Source organism: Hakea prostrata, chromosome 8, assembly GCF_041222555.1.
Source record: "Hakea prostrata isolate BN-2017 chromosome 8, UWA_Hpros_2, whole genome shotgun sequence".
Classification (NCBI taxonomy): Eukaryota; Viridiplantae; Streptophyta; class Magnoliopsida; order Proteales; family Proteaceae; genus Hakea; species Hakea prostrata.
The window spans coordinates 20,077,830-20,095,696 of record NC_142607.1 but is presented as its reverse complement, the minus strand read 5'-3'; the positions used below and the strand labels follow the sequence as shown (position 1 = coordinate 20,095,696).

At 40.3% G+C, this 17,867-nt stretch overlaps 1 protein-coding gene across 1 annotated transcript; it reads right to left on the bottom strand.

Annotated features, from left to right (window-relative positions):
• Window positions 1–1,194: 1,194 nt before the first annotated feature.
• ECB2 (Tetratricopeptide repeat (TPR)-like superfamily protein) lies at window positions 1,195–4,452 on the bottom strand. The gene has a single exon (XM_089167498.1). The coding sequence runs from the start codon at window positions 4,402–4,404 to the stop codon at window positions 1,780–1,782; it is 2,625 nt and encodes an 874-aa protein (XP_089023624.1). The 5' UTR covers window positions 4,405–4,452; the 3' UTR covers window positions 1,195–1,779.
• Window positions 4,453–17,867: the final 13,415 nt, after the last annotated feature.

The following is a 17,867-nucleotide window of genomic DNA, read 5'->3' as shown; positions in this document are numbered from 1 at the left end:
TGTAGGCCATGTAACAACATTGGGCATCCTATCGACTCTAGACCAATGAGGGTATGTATGGTTTATTTATATCTTCTTAGAATCATTGAGTCTCATCTATATCATTGGGCATGTCATGACTTTATTTTCTCATTTATATATGTTAGTTAATTTTATTTGTATAAGATTATGTTTAATTAAATATTAAATATAAAAAGAAAGGAAACTGTTGATATGTGTTAGGTTGTACTTGCTAAGTTTCTTCCCGAAAGTTAATTTCTACAGATGATGGACTTGATCAAAGGGATGATGAATATTCAGAGGATGAAGATCAAGATCATGTCTACTACATCTCTAAGGATAGATAAATATTGAAATTTCCTATTAGTTGTAAATCTTGAATTTTAGACCTTTACTTGGATTTCATTAAAATTATGAGACAATTCATGGAAGCATTTTGATTTATATTTGAAAATTTTCCGCTGCAATCATTTATAGTTTTGGTGGATTTTATTATTCACATTATCTGTGGAAACCCTCTTAGTGTATTTTGGTTCACTATCTAAGCAACGTCGATCCTTGATCAATGACGACTTTCTCCTTATCTGTGGAAACCCTCTTAGTGTATTTTGGTTCACTATCTAAGCAACGTCGATCCTTGATCAATGACGACTTTCTCCTTACATGGAGATTGGGGCGTTATAGTAAATTTTGTTCAATAACATGGCTCATTCATAAAACCATGCATAAACCCACCCGCCTACAAATACCATATGTAGTATTTCATTGACCCTTGGATCTCCTATCTCAGGCACACCACCTAATTTCATAGCCAATAATCTTGTAATTTATCATTTTATTGCATCATGACTACTCAATAGTTCGAAGTGATCAGCCAATCCAAGCATTGCTCGGGTCTCTGCAGCTGTGCCAAGAAGAACTGTAGAACATCCGTGAGAAAACACTTACTCTTTGCCAGTAAAGAGCCTGCAGGGTTTAGGTAGTGAGAACACATCACAGGATGTAGAAAATTGCACAAATCCTTCATGATGGGAAGCAATAACTACTTGTGGAGTACCAAAAATGGTGTTTGACAAGCAAGACCACCGGTTTGGTCATGCGGTCATAACCAGTTGAACATGACAGAGACTATGTCGACAAGGGGAAGGAGTTTTGTTCAGAGATATTTTAGCACACAACAATGCCCATGGGTCTTCACATGGATAAATATTTCTCTCAAACTTGTGATCATAGAAGGATTAGCGGAGATAACAAAACTACCTGCTTGCTGACTTCAGAATTGTCTGAGTAAAAGTCAATCAGTATATTCATTTCTCCCATATACAAGTAAACCTATCATCCCGACAATAGGTACTGTTTTCCTTTTATTCTCCTCCAAAGACAATACCAATTTACAACAGGAACAGAGATTAACTAGCAGTAATTTGAAGATGGCCTTCATCACGTGTCCAAAAAGGGAGTGAAGTTCAGGCAGAATCATACAACACAATGCAGTTTACATGAGATAAGGAACCGGCAACCTTTCCTTACCAGTCTCACCAATCACACTAACAGAAAGTGAACCAGGTATCACAGTTTACCAATGCCAGGCATAATAATATCTCACATTTTTCTCAACTGAGTCATAGGAATTGTGTTAAAATCCAGTAATCTCTCACTAGGCTAAAGGAAAAATATTGGGATTCCCCCTTTTTCCTGTTTTACAATTTTCTGTTTGCTTCACAACCTTGATAACATTGGAGAGGAGAGAACAGAGGTTCCAGATTTCATCTAATTTTTTTAGTTCTGCAGCCCCCAACAATCCTTGTCTCCACATGAGCAGATTCCATCTTTGAAATGATGAAATTGCTCAGTATCCCTAACAGTTATCTCCCGGCGAACAATCCTAGAGATTAACTTGACTGTATTATGGCAGCTCGTACACATGTAAAGATTCTTAGTGACCCAAATAGGCACCCCCGGCAAAGTATTGATGAGCCCAAAAGCAATGGCAAGTCTTTCGCTGTGTCCACAAAAGATATCCGCCTTTGATGTTCCAGTATCATCTACAGAACTTCTCTCAAACATATTAAGATCAATAGTTTTTATTCTCTCATACAAGCCATTAAGAACTGTATTAATCTCTTTAATTTGTGGATGAGAACTATCACCACTAAGGAATGCGTGAACTTTTCCCTTAACCTCCACCCAACTGCAGCCAGGATCAAACACAACCCCTCTTTCTCTCATTGTCCTTCTCACTCTCAAAACTTCATCCCATCGACCACTGTCAGCGTAGAGGTTACATAATAGAGCATAATAACCAATACTCTCTGAATCCAATTTGAATATGAAGCGAGCAGCAAGTTCACCAAGCTCAACCTGTCGATGTATCCTGCATGCATTCAACAAGGCTCCCCAGACAGCAGCGTCTGGCTCCAAGGGCATGTTTTCTATAAATTCATAGGCATCTTTCAAACGCCCAGCACGGCCAAGTAAATCCACCATGCAAGCGTAGTGCTTCAGATTAGGTGTGATACCATACCGCTGTTCCATGATGTTAAAATACTCCAAGCCTGCACTCACCATTCCAGATCTACTACAAGCACATAGGAGGGCAACAAATGTGATTTCATCAGGATGCTCCCCTTCATCTATCATTCTATGAAACAGATCAATTGAAAGTGTTCCATATCCCTGGCGGGCATAGCCAGTTAACATGATATTCCAAGATGAAACATCCTTGTCTTCATAGCTGTCAAACTGGGTCCTTGCATATTCCATCCTTCCACAACTTGTATACATGTCTAAGAGTGCATTTGGCAGGAACCCCTCAAACCCAACTCCTCTCCTTAATGCATGAGCATGAATCTCCTTCCCACACATCAGGGCTCCTATCCTAGCACATGTGGAAAGAGCAGCAATCAGTGTAACTGAATTAGGTTCTACACTGAATCCCATTTGTCGAAAGAAGTTCAAGGCCTCCAAGCTCCGATTGTTTATCCGAAATCCAAAGATGATTGATGTCCAAGATATCACATTCTTCTCAGGCATTTGTTTAAAAACCTCCAAAGCCTTATCAATGCAACCACATTTGGAATACATATCAATAAGGGTGTTCCCAACTTCTGTGTATGCAATAAGGCCCATCTTAATAGCAAACTCATGGAGCTTGTTTCCCAAATCAGGAAGTCCTAGAGAAGCACAAGCAGAAAGAACGCTGACAATATTGACCTGATCAGGCTTCACCCCCTCCAATTCCATCCGATGATAAGCTTCCACAGCTTTCTGAGGTAGCCCATTTTTCTCATAACCAGAAATCATCGCACTCCACGACACCACATCCTTGGAACCCATCCTACAGAAAACTTTCTCTGCTTCGGAAAAGTTCCCAGCACTTGAGTACATTTGAATCAAAGAGTTACAAATTGAAACATCTTTGCTGAACTCCTTTGTGCTCACATACCCATGAATCACCTTCCCTAACCTCACATTATTGAGAATCTCACATGCAGAAATTATACTGGTCATGGTTATCAAATCTGGATCTATAGAAAGATCTCTCATCATAAAAAATAAGTTCAAGCCTTCCAAACACTCATTATTCTCAACATATCCTGATATCATAGCATTCCAGGAGATTTGATCCCTCCTGGGCATTCTATCAAACAATAACCTTGCATTACGAACATCCCCACACTTAGCATACATAGTAATCAAAGCATTAGTTACATCAACATCTGCTTCATACCCAAATCTGATGACATGAACGTGAACCTCCATACCCCTAGCCAAATCCGGAATGCCACCACACGTCCTCAGAACACAAGGAAGCGTATACATGTCGGGTTTGAGTCCCACCCACAACATCCTATGATACAAATTCAAGGCATCATCAAAGAAACCCGCTTTAGCGTACCCACCAACCATGATGTTCCACGAAAAGAGATCCCTTTCCTCCATTTTGCCAAACACGTACCAGGCATCAAGCAAGTTACCCAGCCGCACGAACATACTCAACAAAGCATTTCCCAAACGAAGGTTTATATGGCCCTTCAAACGAGAAATACAAGTATAAACACGAGCTCCCTCGGAGGCTGCTCGCTTCCACTCGCACAACTTGATCAAAGCTAGATAAGTTTCCTCTTCGACAGGGAACCCATCTTCTTCCATTGTGTCTAAGTGACGCAGGGCTTGCTCTAAGTTCCCGTGGAGACATAGGAGGCAGATATCAGAATTCAAATTTACGGTATCAATAGAGTTGGTGCTGAGAGCAGAGATTTCAGGGCTTCTTCTCAGAGATATCTGGAGGTTTTGGCGATTCACAGAAGAATTTACTGTTTTGGGCTGGAAAAGTTTTGTGCGAGAAGGATAGATAAGGTCTGTTTGGAGTGGGAGTCCAGGAGCTTTAGCAGAGACCGCCATTTTTCAAGGAAAAGAGCATTGTTTCCGCCTTTACTTGAGGTGTCTCGCCATAGGTGGTGTGAGGTGCTTCAACGGTTGTTATCCACTGATTTAACACCCGAACCGACTCAAATCCGGTTTATTTTATATTGAACCATGGTTAATAAGTTTAAGTATGGCAATACTTCATACATAAATTAATCCGTCCATATGGCAAATAGTTCGTTTTTAATAAATCGGCTCGATAAGTCGTGTACGTCAATTATATTTTACATATATAATACATGTTATAATACGACTAATTAATGGAAGTAAAAATAAAGGAAAGGTTTCACCAAAAAAAAAATAAATAAATAAAGGGAAGGAATTAGGTTTTGTCTCTGTAAAAATCAATACTAAATTGATTTTTTTGTAATTAATTCAAAATTGGTATGCTTCCATAAACAAAAACAGCATTCCATACAAAAAACAATAGACAAAAATTTAATATGGGACAAATTTTCATCCTTTTGGATTTGTGTGTACCCTACAATTTCTTTGGGGATGGAGAAATCGAGATATCCGTGAGGTAGATTTTTCCAGACCAGGGAATGGTGTGCTCATTATTGAGAAATTTTATCGAGCCAATAAGGAAGCTTGGATAACATGCCGAAGCCCTGTTCTTGATCCAAGTAAAGAGTTGGAAGTTTTAGGGTGGACATGCCTTAGAAGAGGATGGTTTAAGTGCAATACGGATGCTGCTGTGAAAGTGAAGGAATGCTACGCTCAATTAGCTGGGGTGATCCGGGATCAAGAAGGCCTGTTCAGAGGAGGATTTGCTATCAAGATTCCTCTATGCCATGTAGTAGAGGCGGAAATGCGAGCAATCAAAGAAGGGGTAAAGGTAGCGTTGGATATGAGAGCATGGCCACTCCAAATAGAATCAGACTCGCTGAAGGCCATAAGGTTATTGGACCCAGAAGTTAACGAGCAAGGATCGATGGGAAGATTAGTTGCTGAAATTTGAAGCCTATATGCTTCTCGAGGCCATGTTAGATTTAGTCATGTGAGGCGTCAAAATAACAAAGCTGCTGATTGATTGTCTAAGAGGCAGTTAATTGGAAGAGATGATCTGGTCTTTTTCAATGATCCCCCGCAGGAAATGACGGACATCCTTAGAGAGGATTGTCTCAAGAGTTGTGCTCTAGTTTGATTGTTTTGTTTTTTTGGGTCTTTTGACCCCGTTTTGTAACCAAAAAAAAAAAAAAGAAGAAGCTAACTCAAAGTGCCACTATAGATTGGAGTATGAATATCATGAGAATAAAGTGAAGCATGTGTAGTACATCTTTTATTCTAATTTTTAATTTATAAATATCTTCTTTTATTCTAACTATTTCTTAAAAAGACACCTAAATAATTTATGAAGATGCAAGTTATTAAATAAAATAAATAAAAGAAAAGAATATAAAAGAAATGTGATTTATTCTTTCTTGGAGAAAGGTGGCTTTATATTAAATAAAAAAATTAAAAAAAAAAAAACAAGGGTACAGACGATAGAATTTTTTCCCATTAGCATCATTCCTAATAGACGGGAAGAGTTTCAGGAAGACAAAGGGGTTGAAGATGGAGTTTTTGGGTGGATTGCGAGAATCTAGCTATGAAGTCCGCACAATAGTTCACTTCACGCACATTATATTCAAAAGAGCATGCAACAAAGTCCTCAACCAGCTCAAGAATTTGTTGTACAAGATTCACTACATACCATGGCACCCGATAAAACTTCTGTATCATCTTAATAGCTGACTCAGAATCGGATCGTATTTGGACTCTATTGTGCCCCAAATGACGAGCTTTCAACATGCCAACAACAATTGGTTTAAGCTCAGCATGAAGGATGTTAAAACTGGGCATATCACTGACTATGGCAAAGATTAGTTTGCCAGTGTTGTCACGTCCAAGTGTCCCATAACCTCCACAGCTACCAATTTGAGAACCATCGCAATTAATTGTAATCCAACCATCTGGTGGCCATATCTAGCGGAACATCTTTTATGTGTCAGAAATGAATTGAGCCTAATTTCTCATGACATTTCTCAATCCATCGAGTTTTGCTCTACCATTGCAATAGGAATTGTTGTTTTTGAGAATAACATCAACAAGTCAAAATATGTTTAGAAGATATATAATGTGTGGTTGTTTTGTGCTATTTATGGGTTAAATTGATTTCCATGTGTGAATATATTCTAATTTATCTTGACGTTTTGAATTCTTTCAGTTTGAGTGATTCTCATGATAAAAATACCAAAAGAATGTTATAAAGAAATTGGTTATTGTATATAATTAAAATCCAAGACGACATATAAGCAGTTTATGAAAGAAGAAGTAAGTTACATACCAACAAAGACAACAATATACGATGAGCAAGTTCAGGTTTTGAGTGCTACGAATTGTAAACGAAGAAAAAATAAAAGAAGACAAAATGGAAAATAATGAAAATGAGTCAAATGACTGAATGAGGGTTCCATGCTTTAAAGCCTCCATTTTGGGGTGGCACCCCAAATGGAGGCTTTAAAGCACTGACACCCCACTTTATGTTTAAAAAGCACAGAGACCCCAAAATTGAATTTTTATTGGAAGTCAGGTATGGCACTAAGTGCACGCTTAATGTACAGGAAAAAGTCATTTTTCAATTATACGTTAGAATATGCGAATTAGTACAGTGATTAATACACATATTTACTAACTATGAGTTGAATCAATTTATATATTTTGATTTAGTAACCAAGAGGGGCTTAGTTGGCAAAAGACCAGTGCTTCCACGTAGGAGGTCAGAGTACAAATCCCCTAGAGGGCAAGAATGAAACTCTGCCTAATGTTTAAATCATCACAACTACCCCCTGAAGAGTAACCAATGTCACATCCACCCAGCCGGTACCCTATCTGGCATACCCAAGTGTGTGATCTACAGTCCCGAAGATCCAGTATTCAAGGAAATCATCCTCCTACATTTACAATAATATAATTGAGAACAAGATTAAATCAAAGTTAATTATATTAATCAAGAGATCAAGATAAGATTTAAAGAATACAATCAAAGTGTGGAAAATGATACCAATAGAATAAATCAAATGTAGAGTGTAGCAGAATATACTCTACAGTAGCAGCGGAAAAGTAGATCAAAAGCAAAAGAAGTATTACAAACAGTTCCCAAATGAAAGGGAAAACAAAACTAAACTAAGGTCTCATCGAATTTATAAAGTAAAATATCCAAAAGAGAAGAGATGATGTCCCATCGCTAGCACACAAGTGCTAGAGTCGAACTAATCCTGATAAGCTCCAGTCTTTTACTAGTAGTCTTCATCATCGTTGTCACATCTCCCCAGCCGGTACCCTAACTGGCATCCCCGGGAGTGTGATCCACAGCCCCGAAGATCAAGTATCGATGAAATCATCCTCCCACATATACAATAACATAATCATAAACAGGAAATAATCAAGGTTTTAATATTATAAATAAAATATTCAAATCAGGAAATGAATAATCAATATAATCAGAGTGCGGAAAATGATACCAGATATCCGAAGATATCAAAAGAAGTAGAGAGAGGCGGAAACTCACTCCGCAAATACAGCGGAAGGTAGTACGTAAGTCTAAAAAGAATTACAACTGAAACAAAAGAAAATAAGAAAGACAAACTAAACTTAAGAGTCTTCTGTCCTATAGATGACATCTTCAAAATAGTGGACTTCGTCAATCCAACATAGATGTTCCATCTCTACATTACGTCTAATCGTAGTACGCAATGTGATTGCTCGAGGGATCATCAGTGTAATCTTGATTGTCGCCAACACCTTGCATGTAGTATGCTTCATTGTTTTGCACTTCATTGTACTGTCGTCATAGTAGTCAAGAACTGTAGAATAGTCTAACAAAAGATTGTACAAAAAGGAATGAGTTTCGAAAGAAACTCAGTAAGGCAAGTTAACTCATAACAGCATAAATACGTATATCAGAACATAACAAGATGCAATGCAATATGAAACAAATAGTGTATGTATGCATCTAAACTCTATGTATGCTGGTCTCTATTGGCAGACATGCTTTAAGTCATAATATTGTACTTCTTTGGGTAGGTCAATCACACAACGCCTTTTGGTAGTGGGTCCGGCATCCCTCTCGGACAATCCATGGTTGGGGGTTAGGTCACCGCCCTCTCACATCACCATTGGTCTAAGTACTGGCGCATGTCAGAGTAAAGCCTAGCCCAATGCAAGTCATCTACTCAGTTACATCAACTCAGATCCAAATACGTCCATTCCTCCCCTCTCGAGATCCTTTCCGGTATCCTTCACACTAGAGTCAGCGTATCCGACTCTCTCAAATACGGACTCATCAACCTTATTGGTTATCCACATATGGTAAATGGGAAGCTCTCATGTCCTCTCAAGGATATAACTCACCGGTCTCGAACGCCCATGAGCCTAAGTCTAATCATATGCAACCCTCCAATAAATGGCCCCCACAATATGATTCCTGTCCTCTCACGGATATAACTCACCGGTCTTGAGCGCCCGTGAATAACGGGGACATCCTAGCCAAACACTGCTAGACAGCCCTAGGTATGACAACCAATGATTCGGGAAAGCGTCGATGGGCATCTTCGGAGAACATCCCATACTATTCCCTCCGATGTCCAAGGACAGAAGCGTCAAAAGGACACTTCCCAATCCCAAACCATACCTAGTCAAACACATTCTCAGATCAATCATGTCATACACAATCAACCATTCATCATATAAAAGAGAATATAAAGTAATGATCTAATCATTAAACAATATAGTAATAAGCAATTCATATAAGCTTGAATAATGAAAAAGAAAAAATAAGTGAAGTGCTACTGTACTTACAGTAGTACATCAGAAGTATAAAATATAAGAACAGTAAGTAAACTCAGAGTTTCTTAAAGTAGAAACTAGAGAGTATGCGATCTATGTTAATATGAAATAACTGTTCTTACCTTGATTATCGCCGATGATAATCCAAAGATCAAAGACAGTAACTGTGAAATCCAGCCCAAACCTAGCCCAGGGCACCCTATTTGTTTTGGGTGAAGAAAGGTTTGTTTAATGTTAGACCCTGAAGTTGGACCTTGATTTCAGTGTTATTACCTTGAGAGCCTTAGGAAATCATGGCCGATCTTTCCCTTAGTGTAGATCCATGTCCTGAAATGATGGAAGTTGTCCTTGTGGGCCCTCTTTAAGGAAGACATGGTGTTTGAACCGAAGTGGGGGGAAATAGAGACTTGTGGACCCTTTTGATTAATGATTTGGTGTCAGAGCCCAAGCCCTTGTGTCACATCCTCCCAGCCGGTACCCTATCTGGCATACCCGAGAGTGTGATCCACAGCCCGAAGATCAGGTATCGAGTAATCAACCTCCCACATAAACAATAACATAACCATGAACAATAATAACCGATGTGCGAAAGATAAACCATAGATCCAAATAAGGAAAAAAGGAATCATATATAAATCAGAGTACTAAATATAATCAGAGTATCTAAATCAGATAAGTAAAGTGAGGCGAAATCCCACTCTACAACCAGCGGAAAAGTAGTTCTAAAAGAGAATAAACAGGATAGAATCTAATCCCAACAGCAGGTACAAAAGGTAACTAAATTGTTCTCAATCTTATAGACAATATCCCTATAAGTATGAATCTCATAAATGGCACAAGGGCGCGTCCACTCTATGGTCGGACTAAGCATCGTACGGAGCATAACCACTCGTGGGATCTTCAGTGTAATTGTCGTAACCGCAATCACTTTCCTAGAGATATGCCTCTTCTCCTTGCGCTTCTTCATACGAGCCGTCATGATATTCAGAACCTGTAGAATAGTCTAACAAACATTGTACAATAAAGGAATGAGTTTCAAAGAAACTCAGTAAGACAGTTAAATCCATAATAACATAAATGGCAGGATTACAAAACAAACACAGATGCAATATGGTATGAGACAAACAATGAATGTATGAATCTAACTCTATATATGCTGGTCTCTATTGGCAGACATGCTTTAAGTCATAGCACCGTACTTCTTTAGGAAAGTCTCAATCACTCATCATCGGTTGGTAATGGGTCCGGCATCCCTCAGGACATTCCATGGCTGGGGGTATAGGTCACCACTCTCTCACATAACCATTGGTCTAAGTACCGGCGCATGTCAGGGTAAAGCCTAGCCAAATGCAAGTCTTCTACTTAGTTACATCAAGTCAGATCCAGATACGTCCATTCCTCGTCCCTGACGATCCTTTCCGGTATCCTTCACACTAGAGTCCTCATAGTCCCTGACTACGGACTCATCAACCCTATTGGTTATCCACATATGGTAAACGGGAAGCTCTCACGTCCCCTCACGGGTTGGTTACCGGTCTTGAGCGCCCGTGAGCCCAAGTCTATCCATATGCAACCCTACCAATAAATGGCCCCCACAATGTGATTCCTGTCCTCTCACGGGTTGGTTACCGGTCTTGAGCGCCCATGAATCCCCATTGCTACCACGGGTCGTTCGGTCTCAATACCCCTCCGATTAGGGTCTGACATAATGGGACATCCTAGCCCAACACTACTAGACAGTCCTAGATATGTCATCCAACAGTTTAGGAAGGTGTCTAGAGGGCATCTCCGGAAACATCCCATAATATTCCCGTAGTAGTCCAAGGACAGAAGTGTCAAAAGGACACCTCTCCTTTCCAAACCATACTTAAGCATACACAAGCATCAATTCATAACATCACATATATGGTAACTTCATATATGGAAAGAAATCAATAATTACAATCAACTTGTATATAACTGGTAAGTAAATCATACATGAGTCAATTCAATATAAATAAGTAATGCTACTGATATCAAGACAGTTGTGAAACCCAGCCCTAACCTTGACCCGGAAACCTTGTTATTTGTAGGTCCGATGACCCGAAGTAAAGTAAGAAGTCAGCTTTGGGCCATCCCAGTAGAGGACTTGGTGTCTGGCTTTGAATCCATGAAGGTTGATGATGAGGTGCTATTTATGGAAACAGAATCCTGATGAAGATCTAATTAGTTGATGGACTTGGAGTGATCTCTATCTTGGTTTGAAGGCATTTCTACCTACTAGGTAAGTCACTTGACTTGTGTGCAAAACCCCTTTAGGTTTGGATTTGATCCGGGCCTTCAATTCCTGTTTTGGCCTTGTTTTCGCATTGGTCGCTGATTGGTCGGCTGGGCGATCGACCAATCCACTCGACCAATGGGTGCTGTCTTTGGCAATTAGGTTGATTCTTGCTCTATTTAAGCCTAACCTCGAGTCCACTTCGTATTTGCTGCCTCCAAACCCTCTGGAGCGAACCAAAGACCTCTGCAAGTCATCTCTCTTGCATCCTTGGAGTTTTCTTGGCGGATCTTCGTCGGAACTCTTCTTTTTGCATCAAAAGGTATGTCTACTCTCTCTTCTTCTCCTACATCTTTGTTTTTCTTTCCTTTTTGAGTTGAGACAGTAGAAGAGATGCTGCATCCTCTGTTGCAAACATCTCTGAACATGTTCTCATGATCATCCTAAGGATTAAAGGCTAGAACAATGATCTTAACCATGATCATTGCAAGCTTTTGAAGGATTCATGATCAAACCATGATTTAATCTCTGTTAATTTCCTAATCTGAATTCTGATCTCTTTGGATCTTCTTTCATTGATCATGTTAGTGGTTAATGGTTGTGTTTTCTTGCTATGATCCATAATCCATAGAATTCTAGTTATTCTCTTCTACCTTACTATGTGTTCTTCATGATGCATGATAGTACATATATGGTAGGTTTTATTTCCTTATTTAGATTTATGCTTCTAAGCCTTATACCATGAAGACCTATGCATGTTTTCATGTTTTCATTACCGAAAGCAATGATCCATCTTCCTATTGTTCTTGTCCTTGTTTTCTATTTCAAACTTCATCAAGATCCATGTTTGATTTATTTATGGTAACTTTTGTTTCCTAATTTGGGTCTTGATACCTTGATTTGATTAGTGTTTTGAGGTCCCCTATATGCTAGAATACTACTGATGTAGTCTACCCCTTGATTAGTACCCTCTTGAACCATCAAATTCGGATTTCATATCTCAAAACTCTGATTTTCTAAGCTCTCATTCTGCATTGGTCGACTGATTGGTCGACTGGACCACTCGACCAATCCACTCGACCAATGAGTACAGCAACTCGCAATTGGTCTTTCGGATGCTTTGCTATATTTTCTGTTAGGGATCTTTCCTAATATGTTGTATATACTTGTTTAGGACCTTCTTCTCAAGTTTGCCAAGATCTTACTTGATTTCTTAGGATTCTTTGCGAGTTATAAAAGGTAAGGATGGTTATTTCCTTAATTACATAGATAGCATGAATCTAGTTTCTATATTTGAATATCATTAATATGTTTCCTAAATTAGATTCTTACAATGATATACTACTGTTGCATAACTTTGATTACAGTAGCATTACTTATTCATATTGAATTGATTCATGTATGATTTACTTACCAATGTTATACAAATGTTTGTAAATATTGATTTCTTTCCATATATGGAGTTACCATATATGTGATGATATGAATTGATGCATGTGTGTATGCTTACGTATGGTTTGGGAAGGAGAGGTGTCCTTTTGACATTTCTGTCCTTGGACTACTACGGGAATATTATGGGATGTTTCCGGAGATGCCCTCTGGACACCTTCCTAAACTGTTGGATGACATATCTAGGATTGTCTAGTAGTGTTTGGCTAGGATGTCCTGTTATGTCGGACCCTAATCGGAGGGGTATTGAGACCGAACGACCCGTGGTAGCAATGGGGATTCATGGGCGCTCAAGACCGGTAACCAACCCGTGAGAGGACAGGAATCACATTGTGGGGGCCATTTATTGGTAGGGTTGCATATGGTTAGACTTGGGCTCACGGGCGCTTAAGACCGGTAACCAACCCGTGAAAGGACGTGAGAGCTTCCCGTTTGCCATATGTGGATGACCAATAGGGTTGGTGAGTCCGTAGTCAGGGACTATGAGGACTCTAGTGTGAAGGATACCGGAAAGGATCGTCGGGGACGAGGAATGGAAGTATCCGGATCGACTTGATGTAACCAAGTAGAAGACTTGCATTTGGCTAGGTATTACCCGACATGCGCCAGTACTTATACCAAATGGTTGTGAGAGAGTGTGTTGACTTAACCCCCTGCCAAGGTTTGTCCTGAGGGATGCCGGACCCATTACCAACTGATGATGAGTGTTTGAGACTTTCCTACGGAAGTACGGTGCTATGACTTAAAGCATGTCTCGCCAATAGAGACCAGCATACATAGAGTTAGAATCATTCATTCATTGTTTGTCTCATATCATATTGCATTTATGATTGTTACGGAATCCTGCCATTTATGTTATTATGGATTTTAACCGCCTTACCGAGTTTCTTTGAAACTCATTCCTTTATTGTACAATGTTGTTAGACTATCCTGCAGTACGGAATACTATGACGGTCCCTACGAGGAAGCGCAAGGCGAAGAGGCATATCTCCGGGAAGGTGATTGCGGTTACCACAATTACTCGAAGATTCCGCGGGTGGTTATGCTCCGTACAATGCTTAGTCCGACCATTGAGTGGAAGCGTCCTTGTGCTATCTATGAGATCTACACCTACAAGGATGTCGTCTCAGAGTGGAGAATAATTTAGTTACCCAATGTACTTGCTACTTGGGATTAGATTTTATCTAGTTTATTCTTTCGAGCTACTTTTCCGCTGGTTGTAAAGTGGGATTTTTGCTTCACTTTACTTATCTGTTGACACTACGATTATATATCTATTATTCCGTTTCGTTTATGATTCATTCTTTCTTTATTGAATCTATGATTTATCTTCCGCACTCTTGTTATGGTTGTTCGTGATTATGTTATTGCTTATGTGGGAGGTTGATCACTCGATACCGATCTTCGGGCTGTGGATCACACTCTCGGGTATGCCGGATAGGGTACCGGCTGGGAGGGCGTGATGATTGGTATCGAGCTCAAGGTTCGAGGAGATCCTAACCACAAAAGGCAACAACTGAACATTCTGAGTCATTGATCTGAAGTGACTCTTCTACTCTTAGAAGTGAATAATAGAACACCTTGAATTAGAAACTTGAACTTTGAAGCATAACGAGAACATTTCGAATAACATACCATAATTATATTTGAACAAATGACACTAATGCAAGGAAAAGAAAAGTGCATAACACACAATAAATAAAGAGAAACAAAATGAACTTCATTAATTTCAAAAGTTTTTACAATGATTACATCTCGAAAAGCATAAATGGAAAATCCTAAGGTACGAGTCTATCTAGGTGATCTACTCGATCTCTATATGCTCTCGAACTCCTCGCTAGCTGAGTCACCCGATGCTCTATCCTGTCTGTCGAGACTCCATCCTCTCGTACATCTGCTCTGTCCGACCTCCATCCTCTCTAGCATGGAAGTCATCGATCTCATCTGTGCACCAAGATCTGAAGTCTCCGGAACCGCATGTGAAGGGCCACCGCCTCGAAATGTGATGAAGGAAACTCGTGATGCACGAGCTCAGCCTCGCGCTTCGATCATCTCCGGCCTGATCATCACATCGGGACCGATATCCTCTCCTCCATCCTCGGATCCCTCATCCTCATCCTCGATTCATCATCATCCTCACCCTCGGACCGGAGATCTCTCTAGCGATGTAGTCTCATCCGTCGAATGGTCCGAGTCCCAATGGGGTATCCCGTGATCTAGTGTCCATCGGAGTATCCTCGAAACTCACCCCGAAATGCCCGAAGATTAAAGTCGAAGCCTCCCATAGCAAGGTTGCATGCTAGGCCGCAGAACTAAGTCCAGCATGACCTGCTGAATGATGTAGGAAAGATCGATCTCGAAGCCCATGTAGATGCGGTAAATGACCAAGGCCTCCATCGGACCCGATGGTGATGTCCGGCTTTCGGCATGATGTTTGGCCGACTATGCGACCTATACGTGCGGAACCCGTCATCGGTCCGCTAGTCCTCGTGTGAAGCTGGCGGCTATCCCATAGCGTAGACATATCTCGCGAGCTCGTACGGCATCGGATGGCTGTCCAGTGTGCTCGGCGGTATCCACACACACCGTGTGGGTAGTAAGGGACCTGCGGGATCTCAGCCGGTGTCCGGGTGGAGAAACGATCGTGTCCGATGGACCCCGCTCCCGAGGACAAGTCCGAGTGGATGTCCACGGCCCCGAGCCTCCTCTGTGTAAGTAAGGTTTGAAGAACAACCTCACTAGCTCGGGTATCCGGCAAATCCTCGGTGAAGAGGTGAGTCCTTAGTGTCGAACCTCTGTCGGATCTGAAGGCTCTGAGCTGGCGTAATGAAGTAGACCCCATCTCGATGTTACAATGCTGAAGTAGGCCTCGACGAAACTCGGCTGAGGTGTGTCAAATAGGTCCGGTCTCCTAACCTCCTCTCGGGCTCGAAAGAAAGAGAGCACCTACTCGACCTCTACCTCTACTCTCTCGTCTCCCCTCTGCATGTGTATCGTGGAAGAGACAAGAGACATTCCAATTAGTGCTATTCAAGATTTTAGCCAAAAGGGTATTTTAGTAATTTTTGGAAAATTTCAAATTTGGGGAAATTTGATTTGAACATACTAGCATGTGCACAATATTGGAATTTCATGCTATGAAGTTGTTTTGATGAAAATCGATCGAAAACTTGGATTAAAGCGAAAAATTCAGCAGAAGAAATTTGGGGATTTTGCAATTTAGGTCAAAATTGGATTTTTGAAAAGTTGAAATTGGTTGAATCAAATTGTATGGACCTATCTACAATGTCATCTTGAGCATGTAGCATTTGATCTCGTAAAATTTCAAGCGGTTTGAGAGAAACGAAATTTTTCTAAAGATATCGATTTGGTATAAAACTTTGGAGATGAGCACCAAATGTGTTAAAACTTGTTGTCTATGCATGGCATTGTGTTTAAAACCTAGGGAATATGTTTCTAAGCATTCCTAAGCATGATTTCTAGCATTGGATACAAGTAAAGCATGGTTTTATTGAAATGCAAGCATGAGAAGATGAAAATGGAAGAAAGAATGAGAGATTTACCTTGTTTTTGAAGATGGTGTGTTGTGGTGTTGTTGTTGAAGCACTAAATCACCTCAAGAACACTTTGGGAACTCTTGGATATTTTCCCTAGAGCTCTCTCACCTTTGGAAGAAGTTAGAATGAGGTTGGAATGTGGAAATGAGGCTTATAATGCGAATTTTCGTATTGTCTTCATTGGTCGATGATTGGTCGTGGGTCACTCGACCAACCACTCGACCAATGGTCACAGTGACCTCATTTGCTGTGGAATTTTTGGAAAATGTGATTTTTGCCTTATGGAATATTGTTTGATGACTATATGGATATATTTGAGCATGATTTAAGTTTTCAAATCATTTGGTCAAGTGGATTTTTGATGATTTTAAGTAAAGAGTGGAAGCAAGTTGTTGATGATGTTCTTGGATATCTTGCTTCTGATTTGGAAACCAAGGTGACACACTAGGTGGGAAAAGTTAAGGAAGAGAAGGGAGTTTCACCTTGGGGAGCTCCGGTCTTGTTCGTCAAGAAGAAAGACGGTAGTATGCGCTTGTGCATTGACTACCGTGAGTTGAATAAGTTGACTATCAAGAATAGATATCCGCTGCCCAGAATCGATGATCTCTTCGATCAGTTGAAGGGTGCAGTTGTGTTCTCGAAGATTGACTTAAGGTCCGGTTATCACCAATTGAAAGTGAAGTCTAGTGATATCTTCAAGACAGCTTTCCGAACGCGGTATGGTCACTACGAGTTTAGAGTCATGCCTTTCGGATTGACCAATGCTCTGCGGTGTTCATGGACCTCATGAACCGAGTATTTCATGATGTGCTTGATAAGTTTGTGATTGTTTTCATTGATGACATCTTGATCTATTCGAAGAGCGAAGAAGAGCATGCGAGTCATCTAAGTTTCACTTTGCAAAGGTTGCGAGAAAGAAGTTGTTTGCTAAGTTTAGCAAGTGTGATTTCTGGCTTAAGAGAGTAGTTTTCCTTGGTCATGTAGTTTCAGCCGAAGGTATTCGTGTCGATCTGAAAAGGTCCAAGCTGTGGCTGATTGGGAGAGACCGAAGTCAGTAACGGAAATAAGAAGTTTTCTTGGATTGGCGGGTTACTACCGAAGGTTTATTGAGAACTTTTCTCGGTTGGCTGCTCCTATGACTAAGTTGACCAGGAAAGAAGAGAAGTTTGTTTGGTCGGCGCTTTGTGAAGAATTTCCAAGAGTTGAAGGATAGATTGACAAGTGCCCCGGTTTTGACTATACCGATAGTTCCGGTGGTATGACAGTTTATACCGATGCGTCAAAGATTGGTTTGGGTTGTGTACTGATGCAACATGGCAAGGTCGTAGCCTATGCTTCTCGGCAAT